This window comes from Acanthopagrus latus, chromosome 8 (assembly GCF_904848185.1).
Source record: "Acanthopagrus latus isolate v.2019 chromosome 8, fAcaLat1.1, whole genome shotgun sequence".
Lineage (NCBI taxonomy): Eukaryota > Metazoa > Chordata > Actinopteri > Spariformes > Sparidae > Acanthopagrus > Acanthopagrus latus.
Genome location: NC_051046.1, coordinates 20779554 through 20795694, shown reverse-complemented (window position 1 = coordinate 20795694; position 16141 = coordinate 20779554). Strand labels below are relative to the sequence as shown.

The window sequence follows — 16141 nt, the reverse complement described above, 5'->3', positions numbered from 1 at the left end:
TGACTGAATATTCTCTTTTTTGGGGGGGTGAACTTACCGTTTACAGTGATGCTCACACATGAACTCTGGTCCTGATCTGCCTCCTCTGATGTGAGTCTGTCCCTTTTGATTTAAGTGAATCCAGATGCTGCTGCTAAACGGCAGCAGAGGATTCCTGCAGTTTACTGTCTGGGGAGGAGGAGGAGGAGGTTGGGGGGGGGGGGAATTCCTCCTCTCTGCCCTCTGGCCCTGCAGCTCTCTCCTCAGTTCAGTCCTTCACTCTACACTGCAAGAAATGTCCCGCCAACATGTTTCAGCCTCTGACTCTCACCTGAGCCTGACCTCTGTAATCCCTCAATACTTAACTGAGTACTCCTTAAATTAATCAAAAAGTATCCAAAAGCTAACAAACCTATTATCGAATCCCTATTATCAAATCAAGTAGATTTTAAAGGTCATATGACTTTACACTTCATTTACACATTAAAGTTATCGCTGCAAACAGAAGCAGGAGACTCATTCTGATCTCAGCTGTCTGCCTCTGCAGGGTTAGGGTTACGATCTTGGAACAGTGTTCCTTCGCACTGAACGTACTTTTACTTAAATATCTGAGACTACAGGAAGAGACCATTCTTCATTTGTGATGTGAAAGACAGCGTAGATAAAACCTTCAGGCTGTAAAAATCCATTAACATATACAATGATTTGAAAAGAAAAATCACGTTAGAATACCTGAATTAATGTGAAATCAATTCATCTCAAGATAAATAAAAAGAACATTCTGGTATCTCAAATGCATCTGTTGCACTGCTAGTGGTGCTGATCTGTGACATAATTACTGCTCTTTAATTTAGATTAACTGTTAAATAAAGTTGTGGATATTTTTTGCAGCGGTCTCTCCACTCAAGACACACACACACGGACAGATGAACAGACAGACAGATGAACAAACCGTGTCTCCTGCTGGAGCTCAAGGACTGAAGGGCACCGTAAAGCGCAGCTGATAAGCGGCTTTAATCGGCTAATTTGGCCCCGGTGGCCTTCAGCGGGCTGCAGGTGAACACACACCGGAGCTGCTGGAAACACCCGCAGTCCGACACATTCACCGCGGTTTGACCGCAGGGACGCTCCGGGTGGTCTTCACTCCCACCAGCCTGAAACGGATCCTCCTCAACTTTCTCGTGGTTTGAGGATTTTGACGCGCGTTTGATCAACCACCGCCTCTTTTGTTTCCATCTTCGCGACACAAAATGTTCTTTCTCAGGAGAACATACGGAACTTTCTGAGTGTTTATTATAATAACTATGAGTCAACGTGTTTTATTGTGTGAATAAGACCACACTCCACTTGCTCCAGTTCGGTTTTTACGCGGGGTTTATTTTGCGTAAAGTGCGCACCGGAGCGCTCTGGAGCTCTGCGTCTCCGTGACACCACGATGACACCACGGTGCCGGGACCAGAGTCCGGCCAGGCCTTCATGAAAGCCCGCTGGCCGCGCTGCTGCGGCTGGGACCGGGACGGAGCGGAGGTGGAGAGCCGGCGGAGATGGTAGCAAACCTGAGCGCGGCGGCGGAGAGCCCTGAGGCGGCGGAGAGGGGACACAACCTGCCCGCCCTGCTGATCGGGGTGCTGCTGATCGTGGTGATCATCTGCGGGAATCTGCTGGTGTGTCTGAGCGTGTTCACGGAGAAGGCGCTGAAGACCACCACCAACTACTTCATCGTCAGTTTGGCGGTGGCGGATCTGATGCTGGCGGTGCTCGTTCTGCCGCTCTTCGTCTATTCCGAGGTGAGGCTGATTGAAACACACAACAGCGATAGTACAGTTTACTTTCACTACAGGTGGGATACTAAATACCTCACAGCTGCATCCACAGCTCCAGGGGCCCCCCTCATGCTTCAGGCCCCCCCCTGGGAGCCTGCTGAGGTTTATATTTGGAGTCTTTATAGTCCAGGTGCAGCTCTGTGGCGTCTCTGCGCACCAGGACTCATGGACTCTAACATTTCCCTGTCAAATTTGTTATGAAAAGCTGATTTAATTTTTGAATTTTAATCAAATCCCTATGATACCGGGATAGACCTTAATTTAGTCCTGAAAATCTAAAATGAGGTTAGGACGCAGGACTAAGTAAGTAAAAAGTTATTTACTTCAGCCTTGCAGGGCTGCAAGTGTCCATTATTTTCATTATTTATTCATTATTTAGTCTACAAACTATCAAAACAGTTATCATTTTATCTAAAGTTTGTGATGCAAGGAATCAGTGTGAAATTGTTTAATAGATACAGTTTGCGGTCTGAACCGCAGAGAACATTAAACACTCCTGTTCAGTAAAGCTGAAAGATTTACACAGTATACAAACACAGGAAGACAGGATGTGATTGCTGATACTAACCTGACCTGTCCCGTTGATATGTGGGTAAAATATTTACTTTTTTTTTTTTTATATAAAGCCTGAAACTAGGTACACAGTCCACTCACTCACAATGCACCAGTAACTATTCACCTGAACAGTTTGTGGTGTTCTACATGGTATCACTGTAATCCTTAAACATCAAAATAGTAGACATGATTATTGTGGGAGCCAAATGGTGTTTTACGTGCTTTCACATGCTTCGATTGAAGGTTGAAGGTGTGCTTGGCTTCATTTGACAGTTCATGTAAATTTGAATAAATATTTGTGTAATAGGAGTGATAAATAAATAGTAAAAGGTCAGTTAAATTCATTTAATTCATATATTTAGTTTAAAAAGAATGACATAACATTCTGCTAGTAAATTCACTCTGAAGTAAACTCATGTTACTGTCTCTTTAAAAGGTGTATGTTCTATCGTGCCCGTTGAGGTATATCAGGCAGTTGAGCTTTGATCTAGGATCGAGCCACACAGTTTCCTGACCGTAGCACCTTTTTTCTGTTTTTGGGAAAGCTTAAGTTTTGGTTTTACTCCTGTAAGAAGACATGGAAGAAAACGTGGAATAAATATATTTTGCCATTCCTTTTACATCGGAGTCCTGTGGAAGTTTTTTCCCTACACAAGAATATGGTGCACGAGTTAAGTTAAGCATGGACGAGGCTCAACTCCCACAATTATTTTTACCAGCCATTAATAATTTTGTCTACAAAATATTATAACGGGTGACATGTGCTCATGACAGCTTCACAGAGCCCAGAAACATCTTCAAGTTCAGCTACTTCTTATTACAGCAGTCAAAAATCTTCATTTAATGACATTAACCACTGCCGTTTAATTTTGCATGCATGCCCTGTGCATACTGCATAACCAAACTGACCTTAAATGATGACATCATTTCATATTGTTTCACTTTGTTTATATGTGGCGGACCCTGCCTCCTTTCTAGTTTCAAACAGTGTTCTAGGGACCTTATTTTGAGAACAGCTTATTTATTCAGTTGTAGACACATTATTGTAAATATTAGCATTCTGAGTTTAAATTCCGTCTCCGAAACTTCATGTTGCTACTTTGAAATAACAGAACAAATGTTTGTTTAGCCCTGAAAACACCTAAATTAGTTAGGTGATTAGTTAGGCTTTGCTTAGTCAAACATTATTTCGGCTCAGCAGGACGATGATTTTTATTGTTGATGAACCTGCTTATTATTTTCAAGATGTGTGAAATATGCTCATAACAACTGCACAGAGCCATAAGACATCCTCATATTACTTTTCTTTCATCCAAATTTTTAGTTATAAATGCAAAGAAAAGCAGCACATCTTCACATTTAAGAGGCTGGAACCACCAGTTTTTTGCTTGAGAGGGGGGAGGGGTGGTACCAAAAGCCTGGGTGCCAGGACAGCAGAAGAGCAGCTTTTAGTTTGGCATGCGGTCAACAGGTTTCGATTGGATAACCGATGTGACCGCTCACTGGTGTAAGGGCTTAGTAGCCCTGACATTTAGACAGCAGCTAAGCCATGTAGTGATTAAAAGAATCTCAAAATCGATCCTCGACTTTACTGGCAACCAGTGCAGCGCGGCTAAAACAGGAGCGATGTGAGCTCTACGGCCAATTTGAGTTTAGCGCTGAGTCACTGCTTTTTGGAGAAGCTGAAGTCGTGTGGGGGCAGGTGGGATGAGGCAAGCGAAACTGGAAGTCGAGACGGAAAAATGAAGGTGTGAATGCTAGAACATGAAAAGTTGATTATACGAGTTTTGCAGTGTGTCTGAGTTGATGAGAATAGCATCGATCCAATTTGTTGACAATCAAGAGTCAAATACAGCACCAAGATTCCTCCAGTGGAGTTTGGTTTGACATGAGCCAGCCTGCCTTTTTCAGTTCACTGAAAAATGACATTCACAGTATTCGAGGTCTCGGCTCATGGGAAGCACATTTTGTACATTTTTTTGTCCAAGAAAATCAACAGATATCCAGTCACAGTTTGTGGAGAGTGAGTGGGTTTCTAAAATCTTCTAGTTTAACGGAAAAAAAATGGTCAAGTGTCATCTGCATAACAATGATAGATTATACAACCAAAGCAACTGATTATCTGTCCGAGAGGCAGAGTTTGACTAGCAGCAGTTCTTTCTTTAGCCAAATCAAAGACAATGTAAGATGAATTAATATTGTGGAAGCAGAGATGGCCGCCATTCCAGCATCGGTGTCCCGTTGTGAGACAGTAGACGAGGGACAGTCCAGTTCAGGAGAAGACCATCATACCTGAATAATGTGAGGCAGTCCAGAAACCTTTTTAAAGTGAAACTCTCGCCAAAATGCAACCTAGGCTTTTTTTGTGAATGTATATGAGTCAAACCTTTGTGTAAAAGCATAAGTACGACAAAAGAGGCCCTATTAAGATTGACAGTATTTTTGTTTTGGAAACTGAGCATATTTTAACACGACTTTCCCTAAATTTACGCACAAATTTGCTGCTGACTGGAACATAAGACTGATGTTTTATCTGTTCTCTATCTTCATCACACCAAATTTATTAAATCCATTAAGGGTGCTGGTTTTGTTTATAATCCAATAAGGATAAATTAATGGATTTCAATTAATTAAGTGTAGGTGGTTTGATTAATTACAGAATCCGTTTGATTTAAAGGGTGTCTAAGGGCTAAAACCCGCTTAAAATACAGCAAAAGGTCATCACAAAATTAGCATGTTAATTGGAAATTCAAGAATATTTTAGGGGAATAAATTAATCAGTGTCTGTCACATGTGTTTGAAGAGGTTTTTACACCTTAGGCCAAGCAAAGAAATCTTAATCACAGGAAAAAATACACTTAAAAAATAAGACAAACTGCTGATGGAACAAGTGGAAATTGTCTGGAAGCAAATTCCCTTCACATCATTGAAATGCTGCTTTCAAGGTAACTGTGTCTTTTATAAAGTGTGATGAAACATTTTGATGAGAACTTAGACAAATACACTTGGTAAAATACTGTGATATATCAGTATCCATCACTTTATTCATTAATTATCCCCTGAAATTACATTAGAAGCACCTTAATTACAGAATTATTTCTCTGAAAGGGTAAATTTAGGGAATTTTTAAGGTCAAAGATTAAAGAGATTTAGAGAGAAACAGCTGGTGCATTTCAAATCGAGATATTTGATACTCTTGTGATCTTTTGTCAGTTCAGATATAGAACATAAAGCTAGAAACAGTGACATTTTTTTTTCTTTTAATTTTGGGTGAACTGAACTGTTTAACCTATAATAACAGATCGTACATCATAAAACAGAACTGTCAAGACCAGTAAGCATGTAAGCAGTCATAAGATCATATTTTTGTATCTTTAATCTGATAGAATTTAATCTATACACCAGTGTATAATCTGACAGTTTAAACTCGCATCTGTGATCTTGCGGGGAACCAACATGTCACTCAGATCTGGTCTTTACATTCAGTGACCGTCCCTTTAACAGTCTGCTCTCACCCCCAGCTGACCTCTAATGAAGCCCCGCCCCCTCCTGTGACATCAATGGTCAGACTGGAACAGTCTTGAACATCTATTATACCCGTTTGAGTTTACTCCTAGTAATTACTTTCACTTTTTGAAACCTTTTCTGTGAGCTGGTGGATATGATCGGATGGACGCAGGAAATTCTCTTTTCATGCATGAAATCTCATTAATTTAAGATAAGGACTCGTCCTGGTACAGTCCCTCTTTGTCTATGAGTGGAGAACAAACGCAGTCTGTACATTCCTCCTGACGTCCGCTCTGTTCCGGGGTGAGCAGGTCAAACCAGGGGGCCCCACAGCAACAATGGATTTCAGGAAATCGATGAAAATAATAAGAACCAAGAGTCCATGTCAGTCCATGTTCACTCTTTTGTCCTTTCCCTCTCATGTTTGTTGTGTCTGATTATCGGATTGTTTGTGTCGTTCCATCTCACGGCTCCTTTTTGTGTGCTTAATAATCTAAACTGTTTTTGTTTTTATCATTTCAAAGCAAAATAATTAGAGAGCTGATTCATATGTCAGCCCCCAGGCTCCTTCTGCAGGTCTGTGCACTGTGCTGGAAGAAGTACATTCAAGGCCCTTTACTTTAGAACAAGTCATAATGACACAATGTCAAAATACTTTATCACAAGTAAATTGATTAACAGATAAAGGACTGCTGGTTTTACTTGGATTAATTATAGTGTGTTTTCAGGGGTAAATTAACAGTATTTTAAGTGAACAGTAGGTAGTACATTTGGGAAAAAAGCTCTTTTAGCTTTTCTTGATAGAGTTGTTTTGTTTTGTTTTTTTTGTTTTTTTTTGTTTCTATCGCTGTTTTTATTCATCACTTCCACCCTGGAGTTTGTGTTTAGCACGTTTCCGTTTGTGGGGTTGTTTTTTCAGCAGGATTTCACAAAAACTTCCGAAGAGATTTCCACAGAACTCGGATGAAGGATGTGTCTTGGCCCAAAATAGACCTAATTAACTGTGGGTGCTGATCCGGGATTTTTTTTCTCACTTTCTGTATCGTTGCCAAGATAGGACATTTTCACACATTTTTCACATTCACAGTAATGCATGGATCTTGAGGAAAAAAATCTGGTTTATTTTGGCGGCTGGGGTCTATAAGCGAGTACTGTGCAATTTGATGTGGATCCAAAATTTAGTGGATTTGATTATTATTTTTTTTGTTGTTGTTGTTTTTTATATACATGATTAGTTTTGATTAAATTAAAGAGGGCTGTTGTGCCTTGGCAGAGATATGCACTGTGCATTGTGTCATTATGTGCGTTTTACACCTTAATTACATTCTTATATATCTTTTTATATATCTTTTTTTAAATATTACATATTTGTATGCTTTATTTTTTCTCTCATATTTTTATATAGTTGTATCTGATAAGTTTATTAATTCAATACCTGTATGCACTACTAAATCAAAAAATATCTACAAAATGTATTTTGCAGATAAAGCACTGGTAAAACAAACCTGGGGTTTCCCTGTTGAAAAGAAATATGGACGCCACAAAAATAACTAAACATATTTCTTTTTAATTTTAGAAGTACAGTGGGGTGTTTGCTCCATTCTGATTAATCCCCCCTGCTTAAACAGTCTCGGTTAACAACTTTTTAATGGAATTTCTTCACTCTGAGAAAACAGTGTTTTTGTGCTTAGCAACAAACATAACCACTGAAATAATCCAAGGGCCAGAATGAGGTGGCGAGAGGGCCACCGGTTGAACAGGCTTGATTTACTGGTTTTGTGTGTGGTGACAAATTTTAAATAGTTTTCGGGACTCTCGGCACATCAGTCATTTGTGCCTGCCTCACGCTTCTTTGACACTATATTTATAGGCAATGATGGAATCACAGTGAGGTGGAAGTAGTTCAAGACTGCCATGCTAGACTCCAAGGTTCACATACAGTCTGTGGTTGTGTTTAGGCAACAAAAACACTTTGTTTAATCTTGGTAAAATATGTATTCAGTCTTTGAAACAGTCATTGAACATTATCTGTATTACTTCAGCTTTTAAGTGTTACATTAATTAAAATCACTGTGAAGTAATTATTCAAACTTTAAGAATTATACACATGGACACCAATTTTCCATTTGAAGCTTGTGCTCAGTATCAAAAAGGATCTATCTTGTCAACTGCTGTGATTCTGTGTCGGTATGATTGAACGCACTGAGCAAGTGTTTGTGTTTCAGTTCCAGGATGGTGTGTGGACCCTCAGCACCACCATCTGTGATGGTCTGATGACCATGGATGTGATGCTGTGCACCGCCTCCATCTTCAACCTCTGTGCCATCAGCATCGACAGGTCAGTGCTCACCTGTACAGGTACGCAGACAGACAGACAGATTCACTGCAGTGGATCTGAGGTCTGTCTGAATGTGAAAGAGTGATTGTAATCAGTCGTCTGTCTGACCTTTGACCTTTGACCCTTGACATGCCTCAAGTGTTAAAGGACCAAGTTACCTAAAAATGAAAATTCAGTCAGGTGATGTTTCGTAGTCCACAAATCATTTCTGGAGCTTTGCAGAAAAACAGTGTTGTAGCATTCTCCTGAACAACTGATGCAGATGAGATGTGAACTTTGGTCTAACACAACCAAAGAAATATAGACAGCGGCCCTATATAGCTCATCCAAGTAATCCAAGTCTCTGGAAGCCCTCAGAACCCAAACTCATTTGAGAAGATGTTATTTCCCACTCCACACAAGGTCGAGCTTGTGCACCCACCTCAGACAGGGAAGATTTGGGGAAGATTCTAAAGCTATTTTTTTTTTTTATCATGGTGAATTTTCTGCAGCTGTGGTGAGGATGATACAAATGATTCAGATGCAGGTCTACAGCCAAATAAATACTGAAACTCCAGCAGGACTATGTGCAGTTGATTTAAAGAAGAAGGTCAAAGTTGAGCCATAACTCACAGACTCTGTGTCATAACCAGAGCTCTAATCGGCCTCGTGCCAGGGTCATTCAGCACAAGCTGCTAATTAATCAGACCACAACCGTGAGCGGTCTGTCAGGACCACACAGGACACCTTGGCAAGAGTTTCATCTTTCCATCTGAAGGTCGTCAGGGTCAGACAGTCACGCCATGGTTCACTCTGATGTGGATATATGACGATAACCTTTTGTCTGTTTCCTGTAAAAGCTCCAAAAGATGAAACATTAGAGCAGACAGAACAATTTAAAGCCCCAAATGAAGGATGCATCTGCCGTGATGAAGTGCCAGTTTCGTTCTGCGCTCGTTAGTTTGACCCAATGAAATTATCTGAACTCTCAGCTGATGTTGAAGGATGAAAATCTGAGCTGAAAACCGGGGCTGCTCCTAAAATCTGATGTCCCAACTCCAGAAATGTGATTACATCAGAGACTGATGGGGCCAACGAGGCTAACGTGGACTGATGGTGATGATCTGAAGCTTTTTGAAGCAGCCGGCAGCAGTTAGACGTTTAACTGGATGACAGTCTGAATAATTCAACAGACTGAGCAGGAAACTGATCCTGAAGGTCTACAGAGAGTCCTGCTGCTGCTGTCCACAGGCTGAAGAAGGAAGTCTTCTAGACTCTCTGCAGGTTTTATGGCTTTACCAGTTGACTGATGACCTGCTGTCTTTCATGGATGGATTAGTGAGCAGTACCAAGGGGCCTGAGGGCTGAGGGGCCCCTGAGCCGGAAGAGCCTCTGAATGAAGTTTGTGGTTTTCATATTTCTGGCTGGAAAGTCGAAGAGGTCAAACCTTTGTCCCGGTCACATGTTTTATCTACTGATCTAGTCCATTGAAGTCCTGAAGAAATATTTTAGGAAATGTGTTCACTTGCTGTATTGCAGACATTTTATTTTGATCATCGCTGTCCATGTATCGTGTAAAACATTGATTTATTATTTAAATCCAAGCATGATCTTTTGTTAAAGCTAATCAAACTGACTGAAAACTGAAAATACTGAGACAAGGAGACGTAACTCTGCATCCAAGACGACAACAGGCAATTTGACAAGCAGGAATATAGTCCCAAGCTGGTTTTCTTGCCGGGTCTAACTCCTGGCAAACCAGGGCCCAGCATTAGTAAGCTAGTAGCACTGCTAACATTAGCTGCATTAATAAGCGAGCAAGCGGTAACTGCCTGACAGCATCTCAACTCTGTAAACCACCTTGGCCACTGGATTCCCTGTAGTCAAACTGGCTGGATTTTGTGTTCAGTCTCGCCATCGGCCATGTTCACATCAGATTCTACTTTAACATCAAGTAAATCCATCTGTTCTTCAGGAAACACTGTAAATCAGCAAAAGGTTTTGGCGGAGCAGCTGGAGGGCATCAAAGGAAAAAACAAAGTACCATCTTCATAAAATATGATACCATTTCATCAAAATCAGTGAATACAGTGATACATTTGTATTTTTGTCGTAATCAGTAAAAGACTCCACTCCAGGTGTATCTTTCTGACATGTCTTCTGAGGTGTGCCAATTGCTCACGACTTCAAGTTTAACACTAATCGATGATTTGTTAAAACTGGATAGTGTAAGCTGACATAAGCGCAAATGACATTTTACAGGAAAAAGACGGAGCCGGATTGATTTGAAATACAAAAAATAAAATGTTTTTGTCAGTTAATTGTCAGTGTCATCTGTAATATCTGGATCTGAGAATATTATGAAGAAGAAGAAGAAAAATCGATGTGCTTTTATGAATATGTGCCTTACGATTAACTATATGCCTAACCTGTGTACACATCTTGAGCATAGCTGCCTGAGGGTGCAAAATGAATTGTATCATATCATAGCATGTTGTATCGTATCGTATCGTATTGTATCATATTGTATCGTATCCTAATGTAGCAATTCTCATGTTGTACAGGTAGTTCAGTCATGTAATTTCAGGTGCACCAGACTGTAACATTTTTCTCTCTCTTTTAGGTTCATTGCCGTATTAATCCCTTTGAACTACAACAGGAAGCACGTGGACATGCGGCAGATAGTGCTGCTGTCTGCCACGTGGATCCTGGCCCTGGCCGTGGCCTCGCCCGTCATGTTCGGCATTAACAACGTGCCGGGCCGAGACCCCACTGAGTGCAAACTAGAAAACAACGACTATGTCCTGTATTCGTCCGTGTGCTCCTTCTTCATCCCCTGTCCCATCATGCTGCTGCTGTACTGCGGTATGTTCCGCGGCCTGAGGCGCTGGGAGGAGGCACGCAAAGCCAAGCTGAAGAACAGCATCCAGGCCTGCCGCAAGCTGCAGGAAGCCGCCGCATCACTGCCGCCACTGGCCTCACTGCCACCACCGCTGCCGCCCATCATAGAGAGGGAACCAACGGATACTCAGGATGAGCCGTCCACCATCCCGTCCCCGGACAGAGCCTTTCCCTCATCAGGGTACAAAGATGGTCCAGTGAAGACGGTCAGCTTTGCAGAGATAAAGTTCAACCCCGATCCTCGCAGGAGGAAGACAGCCAAGATCAACAGCCGTGAGAGGAAGGCCATGAAGGTGCTTCCTGTCGTTGTGGGTGAGTTCACTTCCTGTTTGGTAGCATCAGCATGTATGGATCCCATGCTTGTCATTGCAAGACTCGACATTCTCTGCTAGTGATTGGCTTCCTTTGACATTCTTAACTTAACCCTGACCAATCTCACTCCTAATGGCTAAACCTCCACCTGCATCAAAAGTGATATAATGGGCACTGACCTCCACCTCTGATGTCTGTTCAGAGGCTCCCAGGCATCGTTAGGAAAAGGTCGGCCTATTAATAACAGCCAGTGTTGGTCCTAATGCGTAGAAGTGCTTCCCTTTAGCACACAGCAGTTAATCCTGTAGCTCCTTAATCTGAAATCCTATTATTACGTAAACTCGGTGTGCAGGTGGTTCTCATGAAACTCTGTTTGAAAAGAGCACAGACTGTAACAGGCCAACGATATAAAGAACATAAATGCAACATTTCTGACCAATAATGTATTTTGTATGAAATGAACTACAGGCCTGTATTGATGATCTTTACAGCATTCAACAATGAAGAGGAATAATATGACCTAATTATTTTGCAGCTACATGCTGCTACCTGTGTGAAACTGATGGGGGTGACCTACATTAAGTCACCACTGTTAGTTGTTAAATAAGATAGTTGACTCCACCTATGTCAAACTGGAATGGCAGTTTTTGAACAGAGGAGGTGGCCTACGCCACTACTTATCACCCACCTACGTTGCAGTACTGAGTTCCCTCCCCAGACAGCTTAACAGCCATTCACACCCGGGCTTCCCTCACTCTGGCAACCCACATGAGGGCGGGTCGGGTCAGTAACCCGCAAGTGGCCCTAACAACTCTGAAACTCGGAGCTCACATGTGTCCTTAACGACTCTGTAAGGACACTCCCACACGGGGTTTAAAAGCCTGCAACTCCCCTCCAGTTAGTCAGAACTGAAGAAGGCTCTTGAATGAGCGGTAGAACATCTTCAACAAACTGAAACATGTCCATTTGCCTACGATACAGCACTTAGAATTACCATGACCTGGATGACTGAGAACCTTCACTGACAAAAAGTTTTTGGGTTTATAAGGAAGTGGCCAAGGTGATGAATAGAACTAGGGACATGTCTGTTCTCGGCCAAGAATAGATCCGGAGAAAGGGACAGATCCAGGGTTTTTTTTTCACTTTCTTTGACACTTGAGATTGTGTGACATTTTCATTGAAGCTGCTGTAAGCATTGTCATAGTTTGAACTTCCTCCCTCCTCTTTATGACATTTTGAGTTAGATTAGTGGAATAGATCAGTAGTCTATCGGAGTATTCAGAGCTGAACGGCCAGTTAATAGTAGGCATTAATTAACCCTTAATCATTTGTAGTAAATCAATAATGAAAATAAGTACAGGAATTATGTATTTATCTACTAGAGAACTCTAAAAAAGACAAATCCAGTGTGTTGGCAGACAGATTAGCATAGTGTAGGTGAGTAATTTGCAAAACCTAGTCTGCATCAAAGTTTGAATCTGATCCAAATCTTACCCTATTGTTATCCCTGTGATTATTTCAAAGATAAACCTAGTAAAGCCTTGTAATCCAGCTCCATTCAAGGACCCTTAATTCTCATGACTGGAGGTAAGATGTAGGATGTAGCAAGTTCAGGCAGTTGACAAATCAAAGGAAAAAACAGTGTCTTGACAAGCTCTTGGACCACCGCATGACACTAGAACAGATTTAATGCACCTTGGGATTGATTCATGATTGCCACTGGAGGGATAAATCAACACTGATGATGGTGATAAACGCACTGTCAGACAAGTTGGTCCAAAGTCTCAGCTGGGTTGAGATGAATGGATGAAATACTTCCCCTACATTGTTGTCATTCTGTGGACAGCAAAGGAAGAATTTCATTGTACAGAGAAACATGTTTCCTCACTGCGCATATGACAATAACAACTTTGAATCTTGAATCTTCTATTCTGATGGCACTGATATCCTTCAATAAAACAATGCAAAGCACTCTCTGAGAGGGTGTAAATCATAAGCTATGGCCTTTGCAGTCACTATATAGAAATACCTCGTCCTTGGATAAAGGTGATAAACATCTTTGTAATGATTTGCAGTGGACAAACAACAATGCCAGCAGCATTTTTGTGCCTCTGCAGCAGCTGTCGCTGGGGGCATAGTGTTTTCAGGTGGTCCATCCAACTGCACAGCACATTTTGGTAAAAAAAAACGTATCTCAGGAACATCTGAGGGAATATATTCAAAATGTGGAAAATATGTGTACTTGGATGACATATTTTGGTCAACAGTCACTGTGACTTCTTAAAACACAAGAATTAAGACAGTGATTAAAACAGGGAGGAGGGCGTTGACTGTGTTCTCATGTCCTGCATCTCAAAACTATTCTCAGGGCTTCTGGTAAGTCCAACAGAGGTGTTACTGGTGTTTCTGTCTGAGGAAAACTTTTGACTGATTTTGCGTCGTTTCCTTGTGCAGGTGCCTTCCTGTTCTGCTGGACTCCGTTCTTTGTCCTGCACACGATGAGAGCTCGCTGTCAGGACTGCCACGTCCCCCCGGCCCTGATGAGCGTGGTGACGTGGCTCGGCTACGTCAACAGCGCTCTGAACCCCGTCATCTACACCATCTTCAACACGGAGTTCAGGAACTTTTTCAAGAAGTTCCTGCATCGCTGCTGCTTCAAGAGTGCCGGATGAGAGCGCTGCTGCTGCATGGACAGTTTTTAAATGCACAACAGCTGAAAGAAAGCGCTCCTGACTGCTGATTTAGTGTCTGTGTGTGTGCTGCCATTGCTTCCTTCCTCTGTGAGGTTTTATTTTTCTACATGTGCCGACAGCAAAGTTTGTTTGAGCTTCGTGTTTCCTGTGAAAAAGCTGCAGTCTGAGACACAAACTGTTCAGAGGATCAGCACCACATCTACATCACACAGCCAACGAGAAGTAATTTTATATGTTGAAATTCATCTTTTCAAAATAAAAGTTTTCAATAAAAGGCTGCTTTGTGTTTGTGGAGGGATACAGACAGAATAGCTGTGGTCCGTAGCTGAATTAAAAGAGGTTCGCCTGAGTTTCAGAAACATGTTTCTCCACATCTACTCAAATTTTATAGTCCAGGAGAAAAAAATAAATAAAAATCTGGAGCTTCACAGCAAAACTGTGCTGCAGCATTCTCCTAAACAACAGAAGCAGATGTCAACTTGTTTTAAAATATTAAAAAACAACTGAAAGAAATTATAAAACAGCATCATACAGTTCATCTCCTGAAACCTCAAAGATCTCAAATTGATGTGAACAGACATTATTTACACCCTTGATGGTTGAAGCTTGTGCATCCACTTCAGACAACTCAGTGGGCCAACTTTGAGGTTGCTTCTGGCAGCTCATTGAATAGGACGGGTCTATATTTGACTCGAGGCAGGAGTATTCACCATATATACCATTAGATATACACAGCATAGACAGTTACTGAGGTTTCATCTTATCCTTGAAGAACACCAGATTTTTTTACATCAGCATGACTCCATTTAATCCAGACACAGTGAAGTGTCTTTTTTTTAATTTATATTGGATTAGGCTTGATTTGATTAAAGGGGAATTTTGAGCACTTACCGAGGTATGAGTGCCGTTCTAGGATTTAAGCATCACAACTGTGTGTCTAAAGAATACATTCAAACAACTAAAGCCTTTTCACTTTGTGTGCCAAACTTCATGGAGGGGGCCAAATCATCGAGGAGCGAACTGTCCACACACACAACGACGAGCCTGGGACCACGAACCAACACACCTCGGCTCGAACTGCGTAGCTTCCACTACATCAGAGCTGCTCAGCACGTTCCAGAGAGAGTCCAGATCGTGCAGATTGTCCCTGCAGGGTCTGGACCTCCACAAAGCCTCAAAGTCATCCAAAAGATCATGAAAGTTTGAAGATGTTACATCAGAGACAACAAACAGATGTGAGGCTTTAAAAGCTTCTCAGCAGATTTTCGTCAGAGTCAAAAGAGCTGAGAGCTCTGAGCAGGCTGACAGCAGCACACACACACACACACACACACACACACACACACACACACACACACACACACACACACACACACACACGGTGCCTCTTTTTCTCTTTCTTCCTATTCTTGTAATATATATATATATTCCTACCGCAGAACAAAAATAATTAACAGTTCCCCTCAAATGCATTAAAGCTAAACTAACAAGCCTGTTTTGAAAGTGTAATAATCAGAGTACATATATTTGTGGTCAAATGTCGGGAAGAAACAAAAAAAAAAGTTTCTTCAAAACTAAAGAAAAAAAAAATACTCAAGTAAAGAACAGATGACTGAAGAATCTACATGACTACAGAAACAAAGTATTTGTACTTCGTTACCTCCCAGAGTGTCGTGCAGGTGGGTGGGAGCTGTTCCTGATGCTAACCAACATGGACAGCATCCTCTTCTTCGTCACCGCCTCCAGAGAGTCCAGCTCAGCTCCTCCTCCCTTCACTGAGCCGCCCCATCTAAGCAGCTTGGTAAGCTTGTTATCTCTCAACCTCACGCTCCGTTCCCACCACACGGCAGCAAGAAAGGCAGCGCCGGCCAAAGCAGACTGTTAGATCATCTGCAGATCCTGATGGAGACGAAGAGGGCCTCTGATCAGCTCTGGCTCCCTGTTATAAGCCCCAGGAGCACTACATCCAAGGTGGATGTCCTCCCGCTAGATGGACACAGGGGTCGGGTCCTTTGCCTTGCTAATGTTAAGCTGCAAGAAAGAGCACCTTAATA

At 41.9% G+C, this 16141-nt stretch overlaps 1 protein-coding gene across 1 annotated transcript; it reads left to right on the top strand.

The window, feature by feature from the left end:
* The first annotated feature begins 902 nt into the window (after positions 1 to 902).
* drd4a (dopamine receptor D4a) lies at positions 903 to 14355 on the top strand. Its single transcript, XM_037106400.1, has 4 exons — positions 903 to 1766; positions 8090 to 8202; positions 10805 to 11394; positions 13849 to 14355. Exons 1-4 carry the CDS (start codon positions 1524 to 1526, stop codon positions 14064 to 14066), a joined length of 1164 nt encoding a protein of 387 aa, XP_036962295.1. The 5' UTR covers positions 903 to 1523; the 3' UTR covers positions 14067 to 14355.
* The last annotated feature ends 1786 nt before the right edge of the window (positions 14356 to 16141 follow it).